The sequence below is a fragment of the Dendrobates tinctorius genome, unplaced genomic scaffold, assembly GCF_039654945.1.
Source record: "Dendrobates tinctorius isolate UK_male_01 unplaced genomic scaffold, ASM3965494v1 ptg000016l, whole genome shotgun sequence".
Taxonomy (NCBI): domain Eukaryota; kingdom Metazoa; phylum Chordata; class Amphibia; order Anura; family Dendrobatidae; genus Dendrobates; species Dendrobates tinctorius.
The window spans coordinates 80184378-80209554 of record NW_027361684.1 but is presented as its reverse complement, the minus strand read 5'-3'; the positions used below and the strand labels follow the sequence as shown (position 1 = coordinate 80209554).

The window sequence follows — 25177 nt, the reverse complement described above, 5'->3', positions numbered from 1 at the left end:
CTGTAACACGCCCGGCATATCCAGACCTGACCGGGACTGGGCCAGTTACTTCCACGAGAAACCGGCATTGACAATCTGCTCTGTACAGTAGAAGATTGAAAGCGCAGAGCCTGCAGTGAAAACTTCAATTAAAGAATCATTATATACATTATTAATAATAATATAATACATTCTGCTCTATCATATATATAATGGACGCAGGAAAAGCTCAGCTAAGATTCATAACACTTACAGTAAATAGAACTTTCGTCCATAGATCTTCCATAATACTGCCTCAACTCTTGTTAAAAGGGAAGCCATCATCCAAAAATTACTTACTGAATCAGGTTTTTGTATTAAATGTATTTCTAAAAATTGTTGCCAATGTACTTGGTTTTATTGTTTTTCTTTATTTAAAAAAAAAATAGAGATATTGCCTTTTTTCACAATGATTTTTTTTTTTTTTTAAGACTTGGGCTATGTTCACACGTTACATTTTCATTGCTTTTTTAATGCAAATTTTAAGCTGCGTTTTGCAGCACCAATAAGTGTTTTCTTTTCCTGATTGAATTGGTGTTTTTGAAAACTGCAGTATTTCAGTGTTCTTGGAGCATTTTTTTCACATATAGAAAGCAATGAGAATGTGCAAAAATACAGCAAAAAATGCAGTTGCATCATTTTTTTGGGGGGCACTAAACTTTATCAGTATGTACAAAAAAACAAAATGCAGCAAAAGCTATTATTTTTTATAAACAGCTTTTTTTACTGCCAAGAGAGCAGGTTGATTGCAGAAAAAAACGCAGAAAAAATGCAACATGTGAATATAGCCTCATACTTCCTATCCTTTCAGAGTGTTCAGCAAGACTTCTTATCAGAGGTAGGATTACAATGACAGGTCACAATAACACCGGATCCATCAATTACAAGATGTTACAGCTGACCCTGCTCCTTCTCCCATCACAATGAACTCTGCACTTGCTCATTAGATGCTTCAATACAAAATATGGGGTTGGAGTCTGTTCATTGTGACTAATGTTCACATGTTTCTACAGATGGGCGGACCCCTGACTGTTCAGACCCGATGGGTTTAGCTGAATAGCTAAAATAAAGTTTGGGTTCAGGTACCAGAACAATACCCGGACCATGGGGTGCCCGAACATCCAGTGTTTGCCACGCTGTCATGTGCATGAAAGCGCAGTAAACACTGCTTCTGATCGGCGGTAAAATCATTACCGCAAGTCAGACAACCGAGACTCCCACCCTGTCAAATCAAAGGTATAAAGTTTACCATGAAACTCTCAGGTGTAAGCTTTATTATGACGGCTTATCAAGAATCGAGGGGTCCTCATAGCATTTTTTTTTTTTTTAAATGATTTAAATAATTTAAAAAAATGGCGTGGGGTCCCCCCACATTTTTGGAGAACCAGCCAAGCTAAAGCAGACAGCGGGGAGCTGGTATTCTCAGGCTAGTAAGGGGCATGGATATCCCCCCCACTCAGCCTCAAAATAGGATCCCACAGTCGCCCCAGAAAAGTTGCATCTATTTGACTGGCTCTTCCAACTTCCCCTGGTGCGGTGGCAAGTGGGGTAATGGTTTGGGGGGTTGATGTCAGCTGTTTTATGGCCACTGACATCAAGTGCACAGGTTAGTAATGGAGAGGCATCTATGAGACACCCCCCATTTCTAACCCCATAGTTAGATTTTAAAAAAGACATAGCCACAATAAAATCCTTTATGTAAAAAAGGCAGACACACTTATCTGAAATACAAATAAAAAAAATTAAAAAAAAAAAAAAAAAAAAAACAATTAACCCCTTCACTACCAAGGGTGGTTTGCATGTTAACTCCCGGGCCAATTTTTACAATTCTGACCACTGTACCTTTATGAGGTCATAACTCTGGAACGCTTCCATGGATCCCGGTGATTCTGACATTGTTTTCTCGTGACATATTGTACTTCATGTTAGTGGCAAAATTGCATTCAAATAACTTGCGTTTATTTGTGAAAAAAACGGAAATTTGGCGAAAATTATGAAAATTTCGAAATTTTCCAACTTTGAATTTTTATGCCCTTAAATCACAGCGATACGGCACCCAAAAAACTTAATACATAACATTTCCCACATGTTTACTTTACATCAGCACAATTTTGGAACCAAAACTTTTTTTTTTGTTAGGAAGTTATAAGGGTTAAAAATTGACCCGCGATTTCTCATTTTTGCAACACCATTTTATTTTTAGGGACCACATCACATTGGAAGCCACTTTGAGGGGTCTATATGATAGAAAATACCCAAAAGTGACACCATTCTAAAAACTGCACCCCTTAAGGTGCTTAGAACCACATTCAAGAAGTTTATTAACCCTTTAGGTGCGTCACAGGAATTTTTTGAATATTAAAAAAAAAAAATGAACATTTAACTTTTTTTCACAAAAAAAATACTTCAGGTTCAATTTTCTTTATTTTACCAAGGGTAACAGGAGAAATTGGACTGCAAAAGTTATTGTGCAATTTGTCCTGAGTACGCCGATATGTGGGGGGGGAACCACTGTTTCGGCGCATGGCAGACCTCAGTAGGGAAGGAGCGCCGTTTGACGTTTTCAATGCAAAATTGGCTGGAATTCAGATCGGACGCCATGTCGCGTTTGGAGAGCCCCTGATGTACCTAAACAGTGGAAACCCCCCAAGTGACCCCATTTTGGAAACTAGACCCCCCAAGGAACTTATCTAGATATGTGGTGAGAACTTTGAACCCACAAGGGCTTCACAGAAGTTTATAACGTACAGCGGTACAATTAAAAAATCATATTTTTTCCACAAAAATTATCTTTTCACCCCCAATTTTTATTTTTCCAAGGGTAACAGGACCCTAAAAGTTATTGTGCAATTTGTCGTGAGCACGATGATACCCCATATGTGGGTGTAAATGACTATTTGGGCGCATAGCAGACCTCGGAAGGGAAGCAGCGCCATTTGACGTTTTTGGCTAGAATTGAGATCGGACACCATGTCGCGATTGGAAAACCCCTGATGTACCAAAACAGTGGAAACCCCCCACAAATGACACCATTTTGGAATCTAGACCCCCCAAGGAACTTATCTAGATGTGTGCTGAGAACTTTGAACCCCCAAGGGCTTCACAGAAGTTTATAACGTACAGCAGTACAATTAAAAAATCATATTTTTTCCACAAAAATGATCTTTTCACCCTCAATTCTTATTTTTCCAAAAGTAACAGGACCCTAAAAGATATTGTGCAATTTATCCTGAGTACGCCGATACCCCACATGTGGGTGTAAACCACTATTTGGGCACATGGCAGAGCTCGGAAGGGAAGCAGCGCCATTTGACGTTTTTGGCTGGAATTGAGATCGGACACCATGTCGCGTTAGGAAAGCCCCTGATGTACCAAAACAGTAGAAACCCCCCACAAATGACACCATTTTGTAAACTAGACCCCCCAAGGAACTTATCTACATGTGTGGTGAGCACTTTGAACCCCCCAGTGCTTCACTGAAGTTTATAACGTCCGGGCGTGAAAATAAAAAAATTGTATTTTTTCCGCAAACATCATCTTTTAGTCCCCATTTTTTTATTTTCCCAAGGGTAACAGGAGAAATTGGACCCCAAAAGTTGTTGTCCAATTTGTCCTGAGTACGCTGATACCTCATATGTGGGAGAAAACTACTGTATGGGCACACGTCGGGGCTCGGAAGGGAAGTAGTGACGTTTTGGAATGCAGACTTTGATGGATTGGTCTGCGGGTGTCATGTGCGTTTGGAGAGCCCCTGATGTACCTAAACTATTGAAACTCCCCACAAGTGACCCCATTTTGGAAACTAGACCCCCCACAGAGCTTATCTAGATGTGTGGAGAGCACTTTGAACCCCCAAGTGCTTCACAGAAGTTTATAACGCCTGGGCATGAAAATAAAAAAAACATTTTTTTCCGCAAAATTATATTTTTGCCCCCAATTTTTTATTTTCCTAAGTGTAACAGGAGAAATTGGACCCCAAAAGTTGTTTTGTAATTTGTCCTGAGTAGGCTGATACCTTACATGTGGGGGTAAAACACTGTTTGGGCGCATGGCAGAGCTTGGAAGGGAAGGAGCACCATTTGACTTTTTCAACGCAGAATTGGCTGGAATTGAGATCAGACGCCATGTTGCCTTTGGAGAGCACCTGATGTGCCCAAACAGTGGAAACCCCCCAATTATAACTCCAACCCTAACCTCAACACACCCCTAACCCTAATCTGAGCCCTAGCCCTAACCCTAGCGGGAAAATGGAAATAAATACATTTTCTTTTAGTTTTATTATTTTTCCCTAACTAAGGGGGTGATAACGGGGGGTTTGATTTACTATTTATGGCGGTTTTTATGTTTGGCAGCTGTCACACGCTAAAAGACGCTTTTTATTGTAAAAATAGTTTTTGCATCACCACATATTGTGAGCTATAATTTTTCCGTATTTTGACCCACCGAGTCATGTGAGGTCTTATTTTTTGCGGGACGAGTTGACGTTTTTATTGGTACCATTTTCGGGCACGTGACATTTTTTGATCGCTTTTTATTCCGATTTTTGGGACGCAGAACAAAAACCAGCGTTTCATGAATTTCTTTTGGGGGGTGCGTTTACACCGTTCCGCGTGCGGTAAAATTGATAAAGCTGTTTTATTCTTCGGGTCAGTACGGTTACAGCGATACCTCATTTAGGTCGTTTTTTTATGTTTTGTCGGTTTTTTGCAATGAAAACAATTTTATATAAAAAAAAATTATTTTTGTATCGCTTTATTCTGCGAGCTATAACTTTTATTTTTTTGCGGATGACGCTGTATGGCGGCTCGTTTTTTGCGGGACAAGATGACGTTTTCAGCGGTACCATGGATATTTATATGCGTCTTTTTGATCGCGCGTTATTGCACTTTTTGTTCGGTGGTATGATAATAAATCATTTTTTGCTTCGTTTTTTATTTTTATTTTTTAAGGGGTTCGCTAAAGGGGTTAACTAATGGGACAGTTTAATAGGGCAGGTCATTACGGACGCGGCGATACCAAATATGTGTACTTTTATTGTTTTTGTTTTTTTTATTTTGAAAAAATGGATTTATTGGGGAATTTTTTTTTTTTTTTTTTTTAACTAATTTATTTAGCGATTTTTTAAAATTATTTTTAACACTTTTTTTTTTTTTTTTTTTTTTTTTTACTTTATTACCTTGTCCCAGGTGGGACATCACTGTCCTGTGACAGATCGCTGATCTGTCACATCACAGATCACTGTGACAGATCAGCGATCTGTCACAGGCACTGCTGCAGACTTCCTCATGCCTGCGCTTTGCAGGCAGTGAGGAAGTCAGCTCCCTGCAGGCCCCCGTCGCCATCTTGGATCCGGGCGCCTGTAGGGAAAGAGCCCCCCGCAGCAGCGCTGCACATTGCCCTGCCGTGGGGGGCTCAGGGAAGCACGGAGGGAGCCCCCTCCCTGCCGATGCTTCCCTTTAACCCCCGGTACACCGCGATCGCGTTTGATCGCGGTGTACAAGGGGTTAACATGTCGGGGGCGGTCCGTGACCGCCCCTGACACATTGTGCCGGGTGTCAGCTATGATAATTAGCTGACACCCGGCCGCGATCAGCGGCGCTCACCACGTGGGCGCCGCTGATCGCTGGGACGTAATATTCCGTCCATGGTAGTTAGGTCCAGGGTCACATGGACGGAATATTACGTCCTTTGTAGGTAAGGGGTTAAGCTCTTATGCCTATTTTATTGAATCCCTTGTCCCCTGTAAAAAAAACTGAAAATAATAAACAATCATATCCCTCACCTGTCCAATGTAAAGATAATCCATACCGTTCCACGACGATTTGGATAGCGGGCACATCAGTGATGCAGGGCTAGCCGCCGTTAGAAAGTTCTCCGGAGTTCATAGCTGAACCAAATCATCCAAATCGTCGTGGAACAGTATGGATTATCTTCACATTGGGCAGGTGAGGCATATGGTTGTTTATCCTTTTTATTTTTATAGGGGACATGGGCAGTGGTGTATTAGGCGTAAGGTGAATATTTTTGCTGTTTATTATTTTCTGCTTTTTTTTTTTTTTTTTTTTTTTTTTTTTTTACAGGGGACAAGGGCTTCAATGGAATAAGCGTAAGAAGAGTGTAACTTTTGTAGTCTGTTGCCATGGAGTAAAAAAGTCTTCATAATAGCTATAGAACTAAAACAAGAAAAAGATTTACGGTATTTAAGACTATCTTTTTTATTTTATATGGAAAAGGACAAAAAAAAAATTGTTCTGAAAGTGGACTTATCTTTTACAAATCAGGAGTTCTGAAAGCTTCCACCACCTGTTCTACAGAGAACATCACAGAATAATTCAACTATTGTTTGTAACAAAAAGAATAATTAAAAAATATTTGTTTGATATAAGTGAGAATGAAAACGATATTGAACAGTCATAATATTTTACACCCTGGCCATCATCTTCCTGCCAACACAATTGTTCTCCTGCTACATTTTAACACATTACTTGCAACACTAAGCAATTTGTGTCATCTGGTAAAAAGTTTAAAGCACTTCTCATAGATTGTGAGCAGGACCCTCACTCATCTTGGCATCTGTTAAATTAGGATTTCCTCTGTTATGTCTTTATCGCCTCTACAAGTCCCCTCTGAAATCTTAAAGGGGACATCCAGGACTTTATAAAAACACAAAAATGTATCTAGGCACTAACAGGCATATAATTGCAACTTACCTGCCTGTTGTGCATGGCGACGTTCTTCCCCCAGCACAGATCGGTCATAGAGCGCTCCCTCTGGGGATTCAGCCGTCTCTGCTGATGCGATGGAGCGGGACTTCCGGCGTCATTCTGATTGACAGTCTACTCCCCCCCAGTTAGGCAGCAGGGATCCAGCTGTCAATCAGAATGAAGCCAGAAGTCCCTTCCTGTTGACAGAGCAGAGTGGAAAAGAAGCCTCCGCTCTGTAAAAGTGACGCCAGCAGAAGCTTCTGAATACCCGACAGAAGCAGTCTGTGGCCTCTCTGTGCCGGGGAAGACCGGTGCCCTGCACAACAAGCAGGTAAGTTGCAATTACCTGCCTGTTAGTGCTTAGGTTCATTTTTTGCTTTTTTTTTTTTAATGAATATCGCCCTTAAGTGCTGCGGAATATGTTGGCGCTATAGAACTTTAAAAAAAAAAAAAAAAAAAAAAAAAGTACTCTCCAGCCGCTGGCTTCAGCTCTTCCCAGTGCCGCTCCGGTCCTGCACCGACATCTTCGGACTGCAACTTCTGGATGAAGTTCACAAGCTTTCAATGCAAGCCAATGAGAGCCAGAACAAGACTCTAGAGATTTGCATTGAAGTGACCTTCAGCTTGCACCAGCAAACACTAGCGATCCAACAGGTCACAAACTGCTGGAGACCGACAGGTGTGGGACGATAGAAGATGAAAATGCCGGCAGGTGAATATAAGACGAAGGGCAGGGAACTTGCATTAAAGGCACCACACCTGTGCTGCAAACACACAAAAAGGCTGGACTGGTGCTTTAATTCAAAGATACAAGAATACTACAAAGAGGATAGGGGAATATGCACTACCAGCCTCAGCCTATGGCCCAGAGTGGCGCTGCATCTAGAACAAGGCAGATCCTTTTTTACTAGGCTTATAAATCGTAAAAATAAGTGTCTGGTGATAGAACAGAAATAACATGCTTGGATCACTCCAGTGAATCATGTCTGCATTCATACATTGGGCAGGTGAGCTCATACTCATCATGTCTGTGTCATCCCAGGATTAAGAAAGCGAATCGTTAAACAAACAAGAAAGTGAAGAAATTACTTAAAGGTGTATTCGAGTTTCCTCCACTTCCGCGATACAGACAGCAGGTAAGCAAATTAGGGCAGACGCGAGAATAAAGCTGCTTTCGTGAGCATTGTTACGACACTATGCAAAACTACAAAAACCCTGAGCAACGTCGGAGACATATTCTTCCAGATGTCTCTGACATAATGGACAATCTATCATCTCCTTGCTTACGACAAAGGTCTCGGATACATAGACAGTATGTGACAAGTACGGCAGTAGCAGACACAAAATGTGCTATATTGTGCTAAATGCAACCAGCCCGATTTATGACCACAAAGCCACGACATGCTGTACATAATCACCGTGACCAGTGATGGCCTGGGGCGGTCACCACTTCAGCAATGTGTAAACATGCCAAAGACTGATGATGGCCCGGCAAAGGGTTTAAAAAAAATAGTAGGGGCTTCTTTTGTCATGTTATCCCATAAGCAGATACCACTCTTGTTTAATGGGAACCAGTCAGATGGCTGTGCCCCACTATCATTCGGCCGTAAGGCTAGGGTAAGTCAAGGAGGTGGAGACACTGTGCAGACAAGTCAAGCTGACAGCACTTTATTCCGCCCCGCTTGATTGACATCTCTGAAGAAAAGACTTTGAACGTTGTACCGTGACCTCAGGGACATCAATCACGCCAGACCGGTCAGGATTAGGACGTGGTAAACTTGACTTGTCTGCACAGTGTCTCCACCTCCTTGACTGCACACTGCTGGAGCAGGTTTTACACTTCTTTTTGCTGTCAAAATTAGTCCTTTGCATGCTGCATTTGTAAGGACTGGAGCAATGCTGTATGGTATGGGTGGCAGATTGGGAAGATAACCACTTGACAGGTTCCCTGTGGTTTAGGATTAGAAAGACATGGCTACATACTTCTAAAAAAAAAAAAACCGTTACCACAGCTGGCCACTGCATGTGTGTGGTATTACAGCCCAGACCTACATTCTTTAAGAGTATGTTCACACATGTCGGATTTGCAATATGTTCACCACGGGTTTACTCCAGGATCTGCAGCAAGGATCCGACACTGGGATTTCAGCCTTGGATGTGTAGACTGATGAGTTGTGGAATTGAAATAACCCGACAGCTTTTTCATGCAGATCTTGTTTGTGCAATGGGGACAAGTATCGGTGCAGATTGTTTCTAGTGCATGTGAGCTTGGTTACAAAAAACATTTTTACATGCATTTAATGCAGATTTTGAGGAGATTTCACACAGATTTTGGCATGGAATCCATGTCAAATTCTGAATGTTCCACGCTGTAATACCAGGCACAACCCACGGACTGGAGCGTGTTTTGGGGTGAGCAGTCATGTTTTTCAGTCCAGGAAAATTTAGTTAAAACAAAACTTCCATTAGGCTGGAAGATTACAGTAAAGGGGTTGTCTACTAAACACTATCCTTTGGGAACAGCAGCTGAGAGGTAGGGAAAAAAAAAGAAAAATAGATGCTTCATGGACCACTCCTCCATGCTCAGCACTGTGGATCTTCATACATGAAGATGAGTGGTTGTGGAGGAGTGGAGGCAATTTTTATTTATTTATACACATACGGTCATGGTGAAAGTGTTGGCACCCTTCAAATTACTCCAGAAAACAATTATAATACACCCCCTCATCCACCACGAAACACGTGTCAGGTTGCATACACGTGGTATTTACACAGGGAGTAAAGGGTAAGTAAGCGTCAATCCTTTGACTATACTTTATAGTTGTTAAGTATTTACTATTTAGCACTACATTATGCATTTTGACCTTCTCTCTTTTTCTATGTACTTGAAATCCACATGGATCTAATCTAGTCCATTTGCTGTCTTTTTGCCCCTCCATATATTGTGCCATTTACCATGGTGCTGCTCGTTTGAGGTTTCACCTTTGATTCAGATTTTATACATTTTTATCACTGCATTTGTGTTCTTTTGAATTAAATTTGTACTTTTTACATAGTTGGTGGATATACGACTACTTATTTTTGTAGGATCTATATTATTGAATATTAGTCATCTGCACAAAAGAACATGATCAATAAATGGTCAACAACTGGGAAAATTGTACTACCTTCAATCTCATGTCTACGCGCAGCTTTCCAGATGTAAAAAGCAGATGGAATTCGTTTATACGGTGTATCTGACTTTCATCAAACTGACTTTGGCCACTTCCCACTGCAAAAATGAATGACATGTTTATGGAATGGGTGAAGTGAATGGATTTCCATACGCAAAATGCAGCTTCCTATAATACAGCGTTCCCCAACTCCGGTCCTCAAGAGTCATCAACAGGTCATGTTTTCAGGATTTCCTCAGTTTTGCACAGGTGTTTGAATTCTTGCCTGTCCAGGTGATGCAATTATCACCTGTGCAATACTAAGAAAATCCTGAAAACATGACCTGTTGGTTGCTCTTGAGGATCGGAGTTGGGGAACACTGCTATAATATATGTGTCGCTAAACTTCTGAACACAAACATTGCTGTCAGGGCTGTGGAGTCTGTAAGCCAAACCTCCGATTTCAACTCTGACTCCTCAATTTCCATGACACTGACTCCACGACTCCCTCATAGCAGGGCTGTGGAGTCAGTAAGCCAAAACCTCCAACTCTGACTCCTCAATTTCCAAGACACCGACTGACTCCACAGCCCTGATTGCTGTTGTTGACCAAGAGTCTGCTGAGGCTATGCAAGTATTTCAAAAGGAATCAGCACCTTAAATACACCCACACTAACCTTTATTTCACTCCCTTTCACTCCCAAGTAACATGACGGCTCTTCCTACATAAAGGATCAGGTCTGCAATAGAATTCATGCCACCAAATATGCCCTGCTCAAGGAAACCACCGGTGAAGTTGACCAATGTTCAACCACGTCAAAACCAGTACATGTGGGACTCAAGGGGTCTTTATATCACTAAATACACCAATTTCCTCTTCTGTAGAAGAAAAACTCTGGTGCCACCTATTGAAGGTAACAATCCTAAAATTTCAATACTGACCTTTTAAAGGGGGCTTGCCACATGTCTTAAATCCACCATACACATTAGATGGCTGTTGGACGAATGAGGCTTCTGCCGTTCGTTCAGCTGGCAGGCATGTCGGCCAACTCTCCCATTACCAGGAGTGCTCACTCAGCCGAAAGCTCCTTTGTTCTCTATGAGAAAGGAACCACCTGACATGTTTGGTGGTGACTTATCTGCGGGAGACAATACAATTGGCAATCTGAAATAGGACATGCCGAATTGATAGTTCCCACAACAAACTGTCCAGTGCTCCCATACAAATGACACTGCCAGCCGAAATATGTGGCACCAGAGTCCATGCCATCTTCCTCTCTAAAAAGGCTAAATTCTCAAAAGAGCATTGTATGGCCTATAAGCATCCCTATGACAATTGACCCTCCCCATAAGAAAAAAAAAAACTTTACCCCTTAGAATCTCTATCACAAAATAGTTATCTTGAAGGGACACAAATTTCAGAAAGCTACGGTATTTTAGCACTAATAAGTGGTGTACTTTATAAATAAGAACATTATGGACAGGTGGAATGTCCATCCATCAACTATGTTACTCAATTTCAGTGTACTCCATTAAATACTAAGCTTTGCCTCTTGAAGATCTGTTACAAGATTTCACAACACAAACTGCATATCTAAATAGATCTCTTAGGGTACCGTTAAGGCCTGTTTCACATTTCAGTTTTTCTTGTCAGTCAAAATCCACCAAAATAGCGGAAATCGGATCCGCAGGCGGACTGACAGGAACGGGTGCCACCGGATCGGCGGATGTACGGATCCGCCGATGGTTAAAATTTAAAGGAACCGCGCCTGGGGGAAAAAAAAAAAAAAAAAAAAAAGCATACAGGCGCTGTAGCGTGCTCCGGGAGCAGGCATCTGCATGTAGCGGGAATGCTGATTACGTGGGAGCTGTCATCCGGATGTCGCGGGCACGGCGGGATCTCGCGAGAGCACCGATGTGGTCACTGAAAGGTTGGGGGACAGGGGGACAGAGAGAGAGAGATCCAGCAGCCAGACAGAATTGGGGGTTAAATAAGTTTACAAATACCAAATGGCGGATCCGGGCAGCGAAAAAAACGTTGCAGGGTCCGTCCGGACATGTCAGCGGACGCCAAAATCTTGGCGGATCCGCTGACAAACGGATGCAATGGATCACCATCAGTCAAAATCCGCCGACAATGCAAGTCAATGGGGAAAAAAAACTGTTCCGACAAGAAAAATGGCAGATCCGTTTTTTTCCCAACACGGCGGATTTTCACTGATGGTGACAAACGGATGTGTGAAACAGGCCTAAGCGATGCACCAGCGATCCCGACATCGATATGGATCGCTGGTGCATCGCTAAGTGGTCGCTATTGAGCTGCCACACAGGCATATCACACCAGCGACATAGCAGCGGTCGGGGGTTGCTACTTACCTGTTAGACGCAGCGATCCTGACGTCCTCCCGCCCGCGTCCACACGTCGCTCGTCGGCGCCACAGGAAGCTGACGACGAGAAATGGTCCAGGACGTTCTTGCGCTATCAGTGATAACCAGCGGGGGAGCCGGTCGCAGGTAAGTGTCAGACATAGCAATATTGCTGCTGCGTCACAAAACCTGTGACGTTTCAGCGATATTGCTAGCGATCTCACTGTGTGTGTAACGGGGGGCTTTAGACCCGATGACGCTGGTGTACTTCTCCTGACATCCCATGTCAGAATGACTGTATAATCCCGAAATTAAGATAAGTATTTTAGGAGTCCAGCTGAAGTGTGAGAAAATTCAAGAGACTGAATATATTCAATCTCTGCCCCCAAGCCAGATAAGCTGTCATATTCAGCTTGTACTGAGCAGTGTGAGATCTCAGCAGCAGGAGGAGGGACAGTGAGGAGCTGTGAATAAGGCTAACAGGAGGAGTTTTACCCATGTTTTATATTATTAAATGTTTCAGGAGTTGAACACTGACAAAAAGTACAGCAATTTTTGCATTTCCCCATTCATTTCTAGATTTAGCTTTTCTTTACAAGGAGTCAAACTAAGAACATTCTTAATCACAATAATCAAGACTGAAGAAAACAATGGCATCATTTATCACTTTCAGCCAAGTACGTCCTGTCCTTTCAATACCATTTCAATCTGTTGCTCTATGGAGTCAAATCTTTTTCCATTCATTTCTCTCTATCTCTGGAAGTTTCTCCCTTGAGAACTTTGTCAGGAAAACCAAACTTCCTCCATGCAGATCCAGCTGGAAGTAGTAACGCCTCTTCTCAAAAGAATGGCGCAAAAGTAAAAAAAAAAAAAAGTAGAAAAAAAAACCCCATAAAACATTAGAAGACAGAAAAATAAAAATGCAAGAACATTTGAGATGGTATTACAGGTGTTGTCTGCTTGGACAACCATTTGGTGCGAGAGGGACTGTTGACATACAGCTCACTGAAGACGGACCCCTTGTGACCCACTCGTATTGTAGACTGATCATTTCCGCTATAAGCATTTCTCAGCATCACTTGTACTATGGATATAAGAGGGCCACTATCTAACAGCGCTCAACTTTATCTAATGTAGGGAGGATCACAAAAGGGTAACAGGTGTATTTTGTTCTTATGGTTTAGGCCAGAGCTTCTTGAACGTTCATTGCTCATAAAAGCGGAAATCCCACCTGCCACATATCACTATTCTACATTTGCTTTTCTCTCCTTCCTCTAGGCTCTCCAGCAATACATATATCTGATGAAGGTCGGATTTATCACGGAAAAGTAAAATATTAAAGATGGATTGCATCAGAAAAACTAGATAAAAACTCTACAGTTGTGACAGCAGCCAAGGCTGGGTTCACGTAGCGTTTGACCCTACGTTCACTGGTTCCTTTGGGGATTACATCCAAACTCACGCAGGACACGATTCAGATGTATGCTCTGATCTGTCAGCAAGACATAGACGTAGTAGACTTGTTGCCCATTTCCATAGGAATATACAGCCAAAATTTATACATGACAGAACACTAGGTCTCCATTTGCATCATTATAGTCAATGACCCCATCGGTGCATACACCAAGTTTTGTGGGGTTACGGATATAAGCCCTGACAGAGTCAAATGCTGTTTGAACTAATAAGACTGAGTTACAAGTTCTTGTTTTTTTTACATATTTCTAGGAGTACCGTGCTTGATTCTCAGATCTCAAATGGTCAAGTAGGCCTTAATGATAATCATTAATAAAGAATAGAGAAGAGGGGGAGGAGGGGTGTGCAGCTGCAGGTTCTCACTCTGGATCTAAGAGACTGCATGCAGTGAAAGGCGATTGGAGAAGACAAATGGATCACATACATTGAAAACAGACCCAATAAAGAACCACAAGCCAGCAGAACAGGTAAGGCACAACTGACACTACTAGAAAGGCCACTGATTTAGTTAGAAAAATCATGGATGCAAGACATTATATGCCAATTCCCTATCACCTTCAAATCGTCCCGAGGAATAAAAAAAAAAAAAGTCTGATTCAAAAGACAAAGTCAATAAAATGTTGATGCAAAGGAAGTTCTCATACGTTTTCAGAGGAGAGGTGCCAATCATACTCATTAGGACTCGCATGTTGGTGCCATTTCCCTTTTACCACACAGCATCAAAAGAATAAAGTAAAAGGTGACAAGGTCTATTTTCCTGAAACAACCTTCGGTGCGACTTTCCTTCACCAGTGAATTACTTGGTGTCCATTGTGCCTAATGAGTTGTGGACATGGCGAGAAGATGAAACCATTATATGAGGAATGATCAAGAAAATGTGTAAGGAAAGATCTCCAAGGATCCACGCGCCCGAAATGGCTCCTTCACCTTGGACAGGAGCAAGCCACACATTACTACAACAGATAAGGGAAGCAATATAGTCATAAAATAATTAGTCATAAAAGAAATGGTGGTTTTCAGAATGATTCAGTAAGAAAACATTCCAAGTCTAGAAGAAGAGACAGTGGAGAAAGCAGTAGGTTGTGCTGCCCGGAGAAGGACGGCGCTGCTGCCAAAGGTCACTCTATGTAAAGTAATAATACGTTATCTTTGGAAGAGACCTCATGGTAAAAGGAGGAGACATAGAAAAGAGTCCGACACCAACAGGAATTTTCTAAAACGGCTTTCAGATCAGCACAATCTGACTTAAAGGAGGTTTTCCAGCATATTTCAAAACTTACGACAGAGTAGGAAAGGTTTTATCAAGAGCCATTACTTAGCAGATGAGTCCTTTGCTGCCGCTTCACCACTACAGCCAATCACTGAAATCAGCAGTGAACTTTGCATGTGTAGCACATGACTGCTGAGGACCACGATTCTAGAAAGATTTGAAAAATCCTGGAAAAAAAAAATCTTCTAAGAACATTTTCTCAAAATATAGTATAGCCATTGTAATCATTTAACAGCACTTCGCATTGTGAACAAAGATGGAAAAGTCACTTCCTCAAAAACCAAACAGAGTATCTCTTATAATGCAGAACACACCCTTGGAGGGTAGGGAAGTCCGCGATCAGCTGTCTGAATTATCTCACATACTGACAAAATGAAGAAGGAAAACAAGTAGTAGGTTTAGATCAGGGATGTGGAGCCTCAGGCCTGCAATGGTCCTTTCTCCGGCCCCAGGGGCCGCAGTGCTTGGATCGGAAGCTGCGTTCTGACAACTGCCATCCCTTTCATTTCTTCTTACTCTGCGAGGACGCAGCGTTCAATAAACTCTGGTGCGTGTAATGAAAGGTCATGTCACAGCTATGTGCATAGGGGCAGGATTGTGGGTAGGGTCTTCAGCTCTGCCACGGCCCCTCCACTGATCCTGTTCTCTATATTGTCCTCCTGGTTTAAATTTCGAGCCGGCACCATCCTGGCTGAGGGCAGCGCTTGCGCACATTGATCTTCTGGCAGTCTTCAGAAATTGGTGTTGTGGCGGTGCACGTGCAGGTTAAGATCTCACTTTGTCATTGAGCCGAGATCTAAAGCAGTGCATGGGCAGCCACCGGTGCCATTTTTCTGGAGACTGCCAGGAGATCAATGTGCACTGTTTAAACCAGGACGACGATAAAGCCAACAGGAGCAGCAGAGAGGAAAGCCAACAGGAGCAGCAGAGGGGTCATGGCAGAGCCGAACACCCTACTCACCGTCCTGCCCCGATTCACAAATTTATGATTATAAGAAAACTTCAAAACCCTGATTACACAAAATGGATTTCTTCACCACAGACATCGTTTTACTCAGTATCACAGCGCCAATATGGGCATGTGGGGTCTCTACCTAGCAAAATCCTACTGTGGTTCCCTTTAAGCAAAAATGATGGCAAAAAAAGCTTTAAAAACATCTGTACATCTTTTGAGCTTTCCCATTGTCTTGCATTGTACATGTTCCCCTCACTTATTTTAACCGCTTGGCATTTTTAGAAACCTGAAGTGGTTAAAATACATTCAAAATCCTGCACATATGAACAGCAAGTTGATTTTACATTACAAATGTATATGTTCATTTTTTGAACATTTTATTTTTAAAAGCCTTTTAATTATAACTGGTGACATGACAAAGAGCTGACATTTCAACCTACATTTAAGTATAACCTCCTGCCGTGAACAGGTAATTACAACATAGATCTGCTCTGAGAACCAGCCAAAAAGTCCAGGATTTGTATATTCAGAAGTGGAAAAGTACAGGGACTTCCTCTGTTCAATGGAATTATTTCAGACACTCAGGAGCGGGTTAAGTGATGAATATTTGGGTTTGCACCGATCAAATATTTACGCGATATTTTTAGTGTCGCAGTGAAGCGATGAACATAACATTCACTCCCATCACCATAAGGTCGGCTGAACATCTCAGATTTAATATTGGGACAGATGGATGATGCTATCCATGCCACGTTTCATCTCTATAGAAATGTAAGATCTTGATATGAAACATGACAACATCTCCCTCCTGAGACCTCCAGGGGTGGAGAGATCCTAAAAGTTGGGTCTCTCGTAATCTTCTACAGACCTAGCACACCTCGCAACCAGCCTACCATATGAGCTCACCAAAGGGGAGGTATGTGGGCGTAGCCTTGATCTAATAAAAATCAGAGTTTGTGTTTTTGTCATTTTTATAAAACTGATCGTGGTGCTGGCAAAAAAAGAAAAAAAAGCAGCTTGTACAGTGCGGATCCAGGTAAAACATCTAGCTGCATATCCAGTAGTTATCATTGGGGCTTCGTCCCTAATATTATCAAAAGAAGCTGTCTTCATAAGACGACCGCTTTATAAAGCATAAAACACTACAATGTCAGGATATGCAATTATGCAATATGGAGGTTTCCTCCTCGCCCTAATCCATGTAAATAAATTCACGGAGCAGCAGCCTCCAAAAAAGAAAAACATCAACATACCCCTCAAAAAAAAAAAAGATTTTAAAAATTCCATACCAATGCCCAGCGGTAATGCTGAGCTCATGAGGAAACGATGAAGCCATTTAACATACTTAGATTAAATCTCAAATTTCTTACAGAAAAATAAGAACATATATCTTAAGCATAAAGAAAAGCTTTGAGGATCTGGCTGAAGAAAGTATCCAGTGTCTGAAAAGGCTCAAACACAAGTGTGTGCTTTATCAGCAACCCGACACACAAAACCCTCCACAAAGGGCAAACATAAAATATACACGGCCGCTCAGCTAAGTGCTCATGAGATCTAAAGGTGAAAGGTAACGTCCGTGACAGATTCCAGCTCCCCGCCTATAACTTACATTTTCCACATGTCTCATGGTTTCTGTATAGCTTATTTTTCCCCGGATACATTGGATTATTCAAAGATGGAAGAAAAATGTAATATCACAAACCAGCAGTTATGGAATCCACTTGCAAACAGGCGCAAATGTAGCTCGCAGACCACCTGGCGCCTGAGGAGCAAGCTGCGCAGCCGGGGGGCACAAGAGGCCGCCACAGTGAACACTTATCAGGAGGGTTATAGGAACATGGCCTCATAGAAGAAAAAATAAATATTTCATAAGGCACCACGGTTTGGGTTTTATTTTTCAAAATGCAATAAAGCAGCATAAAGTGCTAAGAAAACATTTACTATCAAGTAGGACACAACGTGAAAATCAGTGTGGCAAATAGTACGCTCGTGTAATTTACCATTCCAGAAAAATAGAACTTTTAAAGAGTGTTAGTACAAAATGACTGTTTAGACCAAGCACAGACACGCGGTGCACCACTGGGGGGCCCAAACAGTTTAATACCACTTCCTATTTCTCTACACTCTCCTAGGCTTCGTTACAGCCAGAGCTGTAGAAAAACAAGCAAGCAGTCGAGAAGGGGCCCGGGAAGCAGTCGAGAAGGGGCCCTGAAGCGGGAAGCAGTCGAGAAGGGGCCCTGAAGCGGGAAGCAGTCGAGAAGGGGCCCTGAAGCGGGAAGCAGTCGAGAAGGGGCCCTGAACTACTTGGTCATGCCAAGGGTGCACTGAGCGCCAGTGTTTGGTTTGAGCAGCCAATTTGTGCTGACAGACTCGATTAAGTGCTTTCTAGTACAAAATAGCAAAGTAGAAATTAAAAATTAGAAATTTACACTTCTATTACAGAAATTAGGGCCACCGGGCCTACATGTGTTCTGTATGGGAACAAAGGAGTAAGCTGCTGCCAGACACTTCTGGCTGTGGCTTATAATCCTTGCAGAACAAAAAGTTCAGAGATTTAAATTCACACTACGTGATCTTTCTCTCGCCGACATCATCGGTCAGCAGAAAGTCGGGAGTCCCCCATATAAATTTGATAGTTGGCTGCTCCTCCTGACATGTTTATTACCAAGTCTGTCAGCTGACGCATGCCCTTGGCCCCCTTTCCCTTTGGTTGCATTTTTTCCAGTCTTGTTGTTTAGTTGTGGGATGCCCTATGAAATGAATAAATTCATTATGTAGAATAGTATAAAAGTTGCCAAAGAAAACTGAGCGGACGGCACAATTAGGATTCACGTCAGGGAGTTCTCCAGTACTTTCTCCTATAGTTTCCCAGCAACAACACATGAACAATGAAGCGGAGCTCCTGGTAGTTTTCCATGGGTTTTCTGTTACGGCAGAACTGACAACAACGTACGTGAAGAGAAGCTTTTCAGAATTCAAGGCTGATGAACCAAAAAACAAACCCTCACATACTTCAGTGCAGTGAATAGATAGTTGTGCCGCAGGAGCAGCTCCTCTTGTGATAGTAGAATAAACATGGCTTCCCTATTTATACATGGAAACCACAAACTCTCAAAAGTTTGGTTAGCAGTACAGGCAGCCGGACCCACCAGCTTGGGCACAACTCTAATACACACATGGTTGTGGCTTCACTGCAGACAGAGCTGGCCAACAATGCTAAAAGGGCAACATCCAATAGGGGAATTCATCACAGACCAAAATAATGGAGCAAAAAGGTTGTAGGTGTTGGTGCATGCTTAAATATGCTACAATGTGAGCTTTTTACGTTTTTATGTCACTCGCACCATTTTTCTTTTTAAAGATGCCATGGCTTAAAATAAAAAAAAACAAAAAAAACAAAAACACGTACTTGAATTTATGCCAGTTTCTGGCCCATAGCTAATGTAACTCTGCTTTTCAGGCAAAGACCCTACACATTTATTAAGAGGTCAACCTAGTTATACAGTCACGTTATAAAGCATGGTCAATAAATAGTTAAATATGCATAAGGGGAGCACAATGGCAAGGTAATGGAAAAAAAAAAAAAAAATCGAGTGATGCAAAAAAGATAAAAAGTTAGGAATAGTAGTATGCATAATGGCAGCCCAGGTACAAAGGATCACCCACCAAACACTCCCGACGAGCGTTTCGCAAAAGCTTCATCAGGGATAAAACGTTTTTCTAAATAAATATGTGCAGATCCGACTCTCCCCAACGATCAGATTTTTCAAGGGATTAGGGATCTCGTGAGATCACTGAAGCCACTGTAACATCTACATCATGCCATTTACATATAATGGTGGCGAAGACTAATGCAGCATTGTCCCAATCACTTCAATAGGAAAAGGTTGCAATATCCTACACGAGTGCTATAAGGAAACAGCACAGAGATGGCACGATGTAAACACTGAGGGATTGACCGCTACTTGGACAACAGCTTCTTAAATACTCTATTTTCCTGTTGAAAATTTAAGAAACAAAAACCCTTATACTTACCTCTTGTACTGGCACTGAACCAGCAATGTAGATGCTGGGTCTCCTGTTCATTGCATGGAATTGTTATGTCACATGAGAGTCGTAGCTGAACAGAGATCCCACACAATAGGTAAAAATTAGGTACCGTAACAAATGATTGTCGGCTGGTTGGCCGCTTGGACGGAATGTGAAGGTAGATACTGACCGGCTTTTTTGGTCACGTGACGTCCCACATATTGATGAGAGCAGAGGTCACAGAAGCAAGCGCGAGGAACAGAACCGGTCCAAATGATGCATACTAAGCTGGGTGCCTTTCTTCTAGGTAATTTTTGTAGCTAAATTAACTGAGCCTGGGATCTTTGCAAAAAATCTTCTGCATATTATATCTACCGGACAAGTTTAGGGAAAATTGACTTCCGGGAGAAGTCCTCGTACGGCGTTTAGCACCGGACACTAACTGTCCGGTACAGAACCGAATGTTTAAGTTTCTAGTAATGATACTTATGACACCACAACAAAAATCTTATCATTCATCGGGTACAAGATTTTTTGCTTACAAATTTAGGGCCAGATTGACCCATTAGACCCTATTGTTCTCCCCGAGATAAGGAATGGTGGCATTTGGGGTGATAGATGTCAGCTGAGCGACGCTTATCTCATGTCTGTAAGGTGACTAAGGGCTTAGCGGATGTGTGACTCATCAGAAGTCTACCCTGTCAGACAAATGGATGCTCTGCAGCAACCATGACAACACTACTATCATAATAGGCCCACAGAGACATGGCCGCTGACACAGGACTGACACCGGAGTCTCCGATTCTCAGCCGAAGAACCTCCTAAAAACAAAATAATACCAACAAGCTGCGCATGTTCGGTGACAGACAGCAGAGGAAGGGTGTAGGGCTGACAGGCCTCACCGAGGTGTTACTACAAGCGGAGAGCTTCATCCACCCCTCTAATTGTCTCCTTTCATACATGTCACTTGTTAGACACGAGCCTTTTGAAGTGATATAAACCTGAGGATTGTCCCCTTCTTTTTGAAGCTAGAAGCCTGAGAAGATGGAGACAAAGATGGGAAACGACGAAAGGGAACATTAGGTCTGGGAAGAGCCGAGATCAGACGCTGGAAAAGTTATTAAATCGTTTAGGAGACACTGCAGGAATGGCATGGTGAACATCCCAAATATACGTCATATACGTCACGTGCGGTAAAGCAAGTGCGATACCGTACACCACTAAAAACATGGTGCGTGGTGTATAATAGAAAAATCTCACAGGAGCACACTAACAAGGGGGAGCCGCCATCATTACTTCTTCACATCTAGGCACAAGTGTCAATATTCTGGTCAATGAATAGAGATCAGAGTTGTACAGTTTTCATTATTCCCTTTCATCAGTCTTCCAAGAACCTGAAGTTCAGAAATTCTCCACAGAATGTATTTTTTGGCTTTTTTTTTTATTAACATTAAAGTAAAAATGCATAACATCAATTGCAACCTTAGAGAATAGAGGATACAATGTTATAAAGCTGAAGCTCCATTCCCCCCACCGGGGCTGTGGAATCGGTAAGCCAAACCTCAAACTCCGACTCCAGACTCCCCCATACAAGCCTCACTACTGAATGTCCATAGAGTGCAGCACGGAGTCATCTCACCTAAGAGCCGAGATCCTTAGATCAGGAACAGAACATTTCATAAAACTTTCCCAAATTAGGAAAAAATATTCAGCACATTCTGCACTGAACTACCGTACCCAATCTATTAGATATTTTAGGAGTTGGTCCACTTTATAGTGACTCCTCAGCCCTGCCCCCCACACATGTACCAACATGTGAGTACCTGGGTCCTCGTTTCTGTAGATCTCAGGAGCCCACGATATGCCCAACATGACGTCTCTCTCCTTGGATAGGCATATCATGATATGTGTAGTGCCACCCTCTCCACCATGTGCTAGATAGATATATATATACACACACACACACACACACGCACTCCTACTGATACATGCCAGTCCAAACACCACAGCAAGAGGCATTGGCACCTCAGAGGATTATTTTTTATTTTGCCCTCTACGAGATAGCACGCAGCTTAAAGGGGTTTTCTGAGACTTTAAGAACTGCTGGTCCACACTTAGGATGGTCCATCACTTTAGATCTGTGCAAGAGTAACTCTGGGGGGCCCCTGCGATAAGATGGCTGCAATGTCCATGGTCCACCAGCCAGGGCTCGGTCTTTATTGTTCACCCACCCCATAACTTTTGTATCAGCTGTGTCTGCCATTATGGAGGTGTCCTATAAAAGGATGGAGCTGGAATACCAGGGACAACCTCTACTAAAAGTGAGGAGAAGCACCTTGGAAACATACAGGAGACACCGCAGTTCCTTCCAAGTGCGAGACCCCCCAAAAATGTGACAATGAAGCTCCGGATAACCCCCTTATTGGCAGGCATGCATCACTACTATTCGTAGCATAGGCTGCTGCAATAAAGTGTAAGCTCCTCGCCGAACTCTGCGGTCCAGAATATGGCCGTGCCATGATCCAGAGTGTGCAGCGACCACCTGGCGGTCACACCTGCCCGAGTGAGTGAGGTCACCCCAACTGGATAAGGGCAGTATCAGAAACTGCCCCATGTGGACGGACCCTTATAACGCTATAAGAGGGGCTGAACTGACGACGGGGGTCTTACAGGAGAAAGTTGCCAAAAAGTGTTCCTTACCTTAGTAATGATGAGAAGTTCTCCATGCTCTTTCCCTCCCTTCAGGGTAAATCCCCAAGGAGCTCCTCCGGTGAGAAACACATCCACCAGCCGGTACCCCTCCAGCAGCCTCCGCTCCATCATCATGGGCTGCCCTGGGTCCACCATGCCAGCTCTCGGGTCATCCGGCAGGAAGCCCTCCTGCCCCCTGGCTCTGCTCTCCAGGTTCTCCATGGCGCGGCCAGCACTGTGCACAAGGACTAGGGTGCTCCCAGCCGCATCTCAGTCCTGCTCCTCCCAGCACCCGGGACACCACTTCCCAGCGCCGCCTGGAGCGGGCCCGGCTAGCCCTGCAGCCATCGCCCTCCCTCCTCGGGACCAACCATGGGAAGCAGGTAACACACGTCCTCCTCCCCGGAACTCTCCAGCACGGCTCGGACGGCGGCTGTGTCACCTCCCGGGGCCTCACTGTCCCACCAGGACGCGCCGCTCACCTCCTCCAGGTCCCCGCAGATGACAGCTTCCACATTGCGTCCCCTCCCCGCCCAGCAGCAGCACAGGATCCGGTCACCGGAGAGGTGCACGCCGCCGGGACTCGGGCTGCTCTTCCCTCTCTGCAGCTGCCTGTTGTGCACTCAGCACGTACATAACACACGGCCTGCAGGAGCCGCCGCCTCCCTTCCCCCTCCCGGCCAGCAATCACTCACTGATTATCCCTGGGAGGGAGTGTGCGCTGTCACTGTGCACATACGGGGCGGCCATACACCGGCGGGCAGGAGCGCTGCTGCATGGCACGGACCATGGGTGACGGATCCCATCCAGTGCCAGCAAAGTCTATGAGAACTCACAAAACTCAGGCACACCTGGATTTTTTTCCTGTTTTGACAAAATGCTGTATGTCACTTCTTTCAGCGTTTTGGGGCAAAAATTACAGGTATCAGGTTTTGCTGCGTTTTTTGGTGCCAAAATCTGATATAGTTGAATCAGATTATTTTTATGCACTAAGGCTACTTTCACACATCAGGTTTTCGGCGTCAGGCGCGATCCGGCGTCGTGCCGGAATGCCGGATCCGGCAAATGTTTTGTAAAACCTGATGTGTCGGATCCGGTTTTCTGCCGGATCCGTCTTGTTCTTGACAGACAAAACCGGATCCGTCTCATCCGGTTCATCCGTTTTTCTATCCGTTTTTCGACGGATTACGCCGGATCTGGTTTTTAAAATTGACCCTTGTGGCCTTCCGAACGGGATTGGCTACTGGAAAACTATATATAGCATGTTCCTACAGCCCTTCTTTGACAGGTTGTAGAGGAGAAAGTGCAGGTTGGAGAGAAGAGCAAGTTACTGGCGAAGATGGATGTTGTCATTGGAAATATTACCACTAGAAGTTCTGTGACGGTTTCAGGGACAATTTTCCACTATACTTTATGTCACCTCAAGGCAGAGTACACTGGGATGACAGAGTGTGAAAGATTTGTGCCCTAAACTTGTGTACCTTCTGGACCAACAGTATATACCTTTGCCAACCAAAGTTGGCTATCTTGTCATGGTCTTACTATTTTTACCTTTAGGCCACAGGTGTGTACCTGGTTGTGTTTTATGCAAAGTATTTCACCTTTTAACAAAAGTTGTGTACATTGTTAGGAAATCACCAACAATAAACACAACTTTTCAGGTGAAATACTTTGCTTCAAACACAACCAGGAACACAACTGTGGCAAAAAGCTAAAATTTACCCACAGTTATATACCTGGTTTTGAATACCTTTTTACCTTTTAAATACCCTGTATTTAACCTTTTTTTAAAACATTTCGCCGCAGAAAGAAATGACAGACAACCAGTGTAAACAATAATTTAACTTTTATTTAAAATATTTTTTTTTGTGTAAACTGTTTTTAAAGTTAAAAAAACTTTTTTAATAAAGGTTTGAAACCAACCAAATGGGCATTTTTATTACAAAAAAAACATTATAACTCGGTGTAGTGTGGGGTGGAAATACTGCTGGAGGGGCTGCGGGACACTTCGACAATGGGAGTGTGGAGAGAGGACTGGGATCGTGGTGGGGAAGGAACAGTTAGAGGTGATGGTGTGGAAAAAGCTACAGAATGGGTGGACATGTGGGAGGCAGAAGAGGTGGTGGGCGGTGGAGTGGAGGGTTGGGCAGGGACTGTAGGAGCAGATGATGTTGATGGAAAGTTGTATGGGGAAGGAGTTTGGTACGGGGAAGGAGTTTGGTACGGGGCAGGTTGCTGGAAGTGGGGAGATGTCTGGTACTGGGGAGGTTGCTGGTACTGGGAAGGTTGCTGGTACTGGTGATGTTGCTGGTATGTAATAGGAGGGGGAGGATGGAAAGTGGCTGAAGGGGGTGCAGGTGGAGGAACTACAGTGGTGGGAGGTGGAGGTTGGGAGGTAACCTGCTGTAGAGCACCGTGGCACGAATGCATTACATGCATCTGCTGGGTAGGAGATAGTGTTGCCATGCGCTCCACAACAGACCTGAAAAAGGTGTGGTTTGGCGAAGATCTTGCTTCT

The 25177-nt window shown here is 43.4% G+C and overlaps 1 protein-coding gene across 5 annotated transcripts in view; it reads right to left on the bottom strand.

Annotated features, from left to right (window-relative positions):
* SHROOM2 (shroom family member 2) overlaps nucleotides 1-23340 on the bottom strand; it is a 202920-nt gene extending 179580 nt beyond the window's left edge. For 3 of the 5 annotated variants that reach the window (XM_073565985.1, XM_073565987.1, XM_073565988.1), the window contains exon 1: nucleotides 22669-23339. In XM_073565985.1, coding sequence (XP_073422086.1) covers nucleotides 22669-22881 — 213 coding nt within the window. In that variant the 5' untranslated portion in view covers nucleotides 22882-23339. Of the gene's footprint in view, nucleotides 1-22668 lie in introns of all 5 variants that reach the window. The other 2 variants (XM_073565983.1, XM_073565984.1) reach the window with 1 other exon arrangement.
* Nucleotides 23341-25177: the final 1837 nt, after the last annotated feature.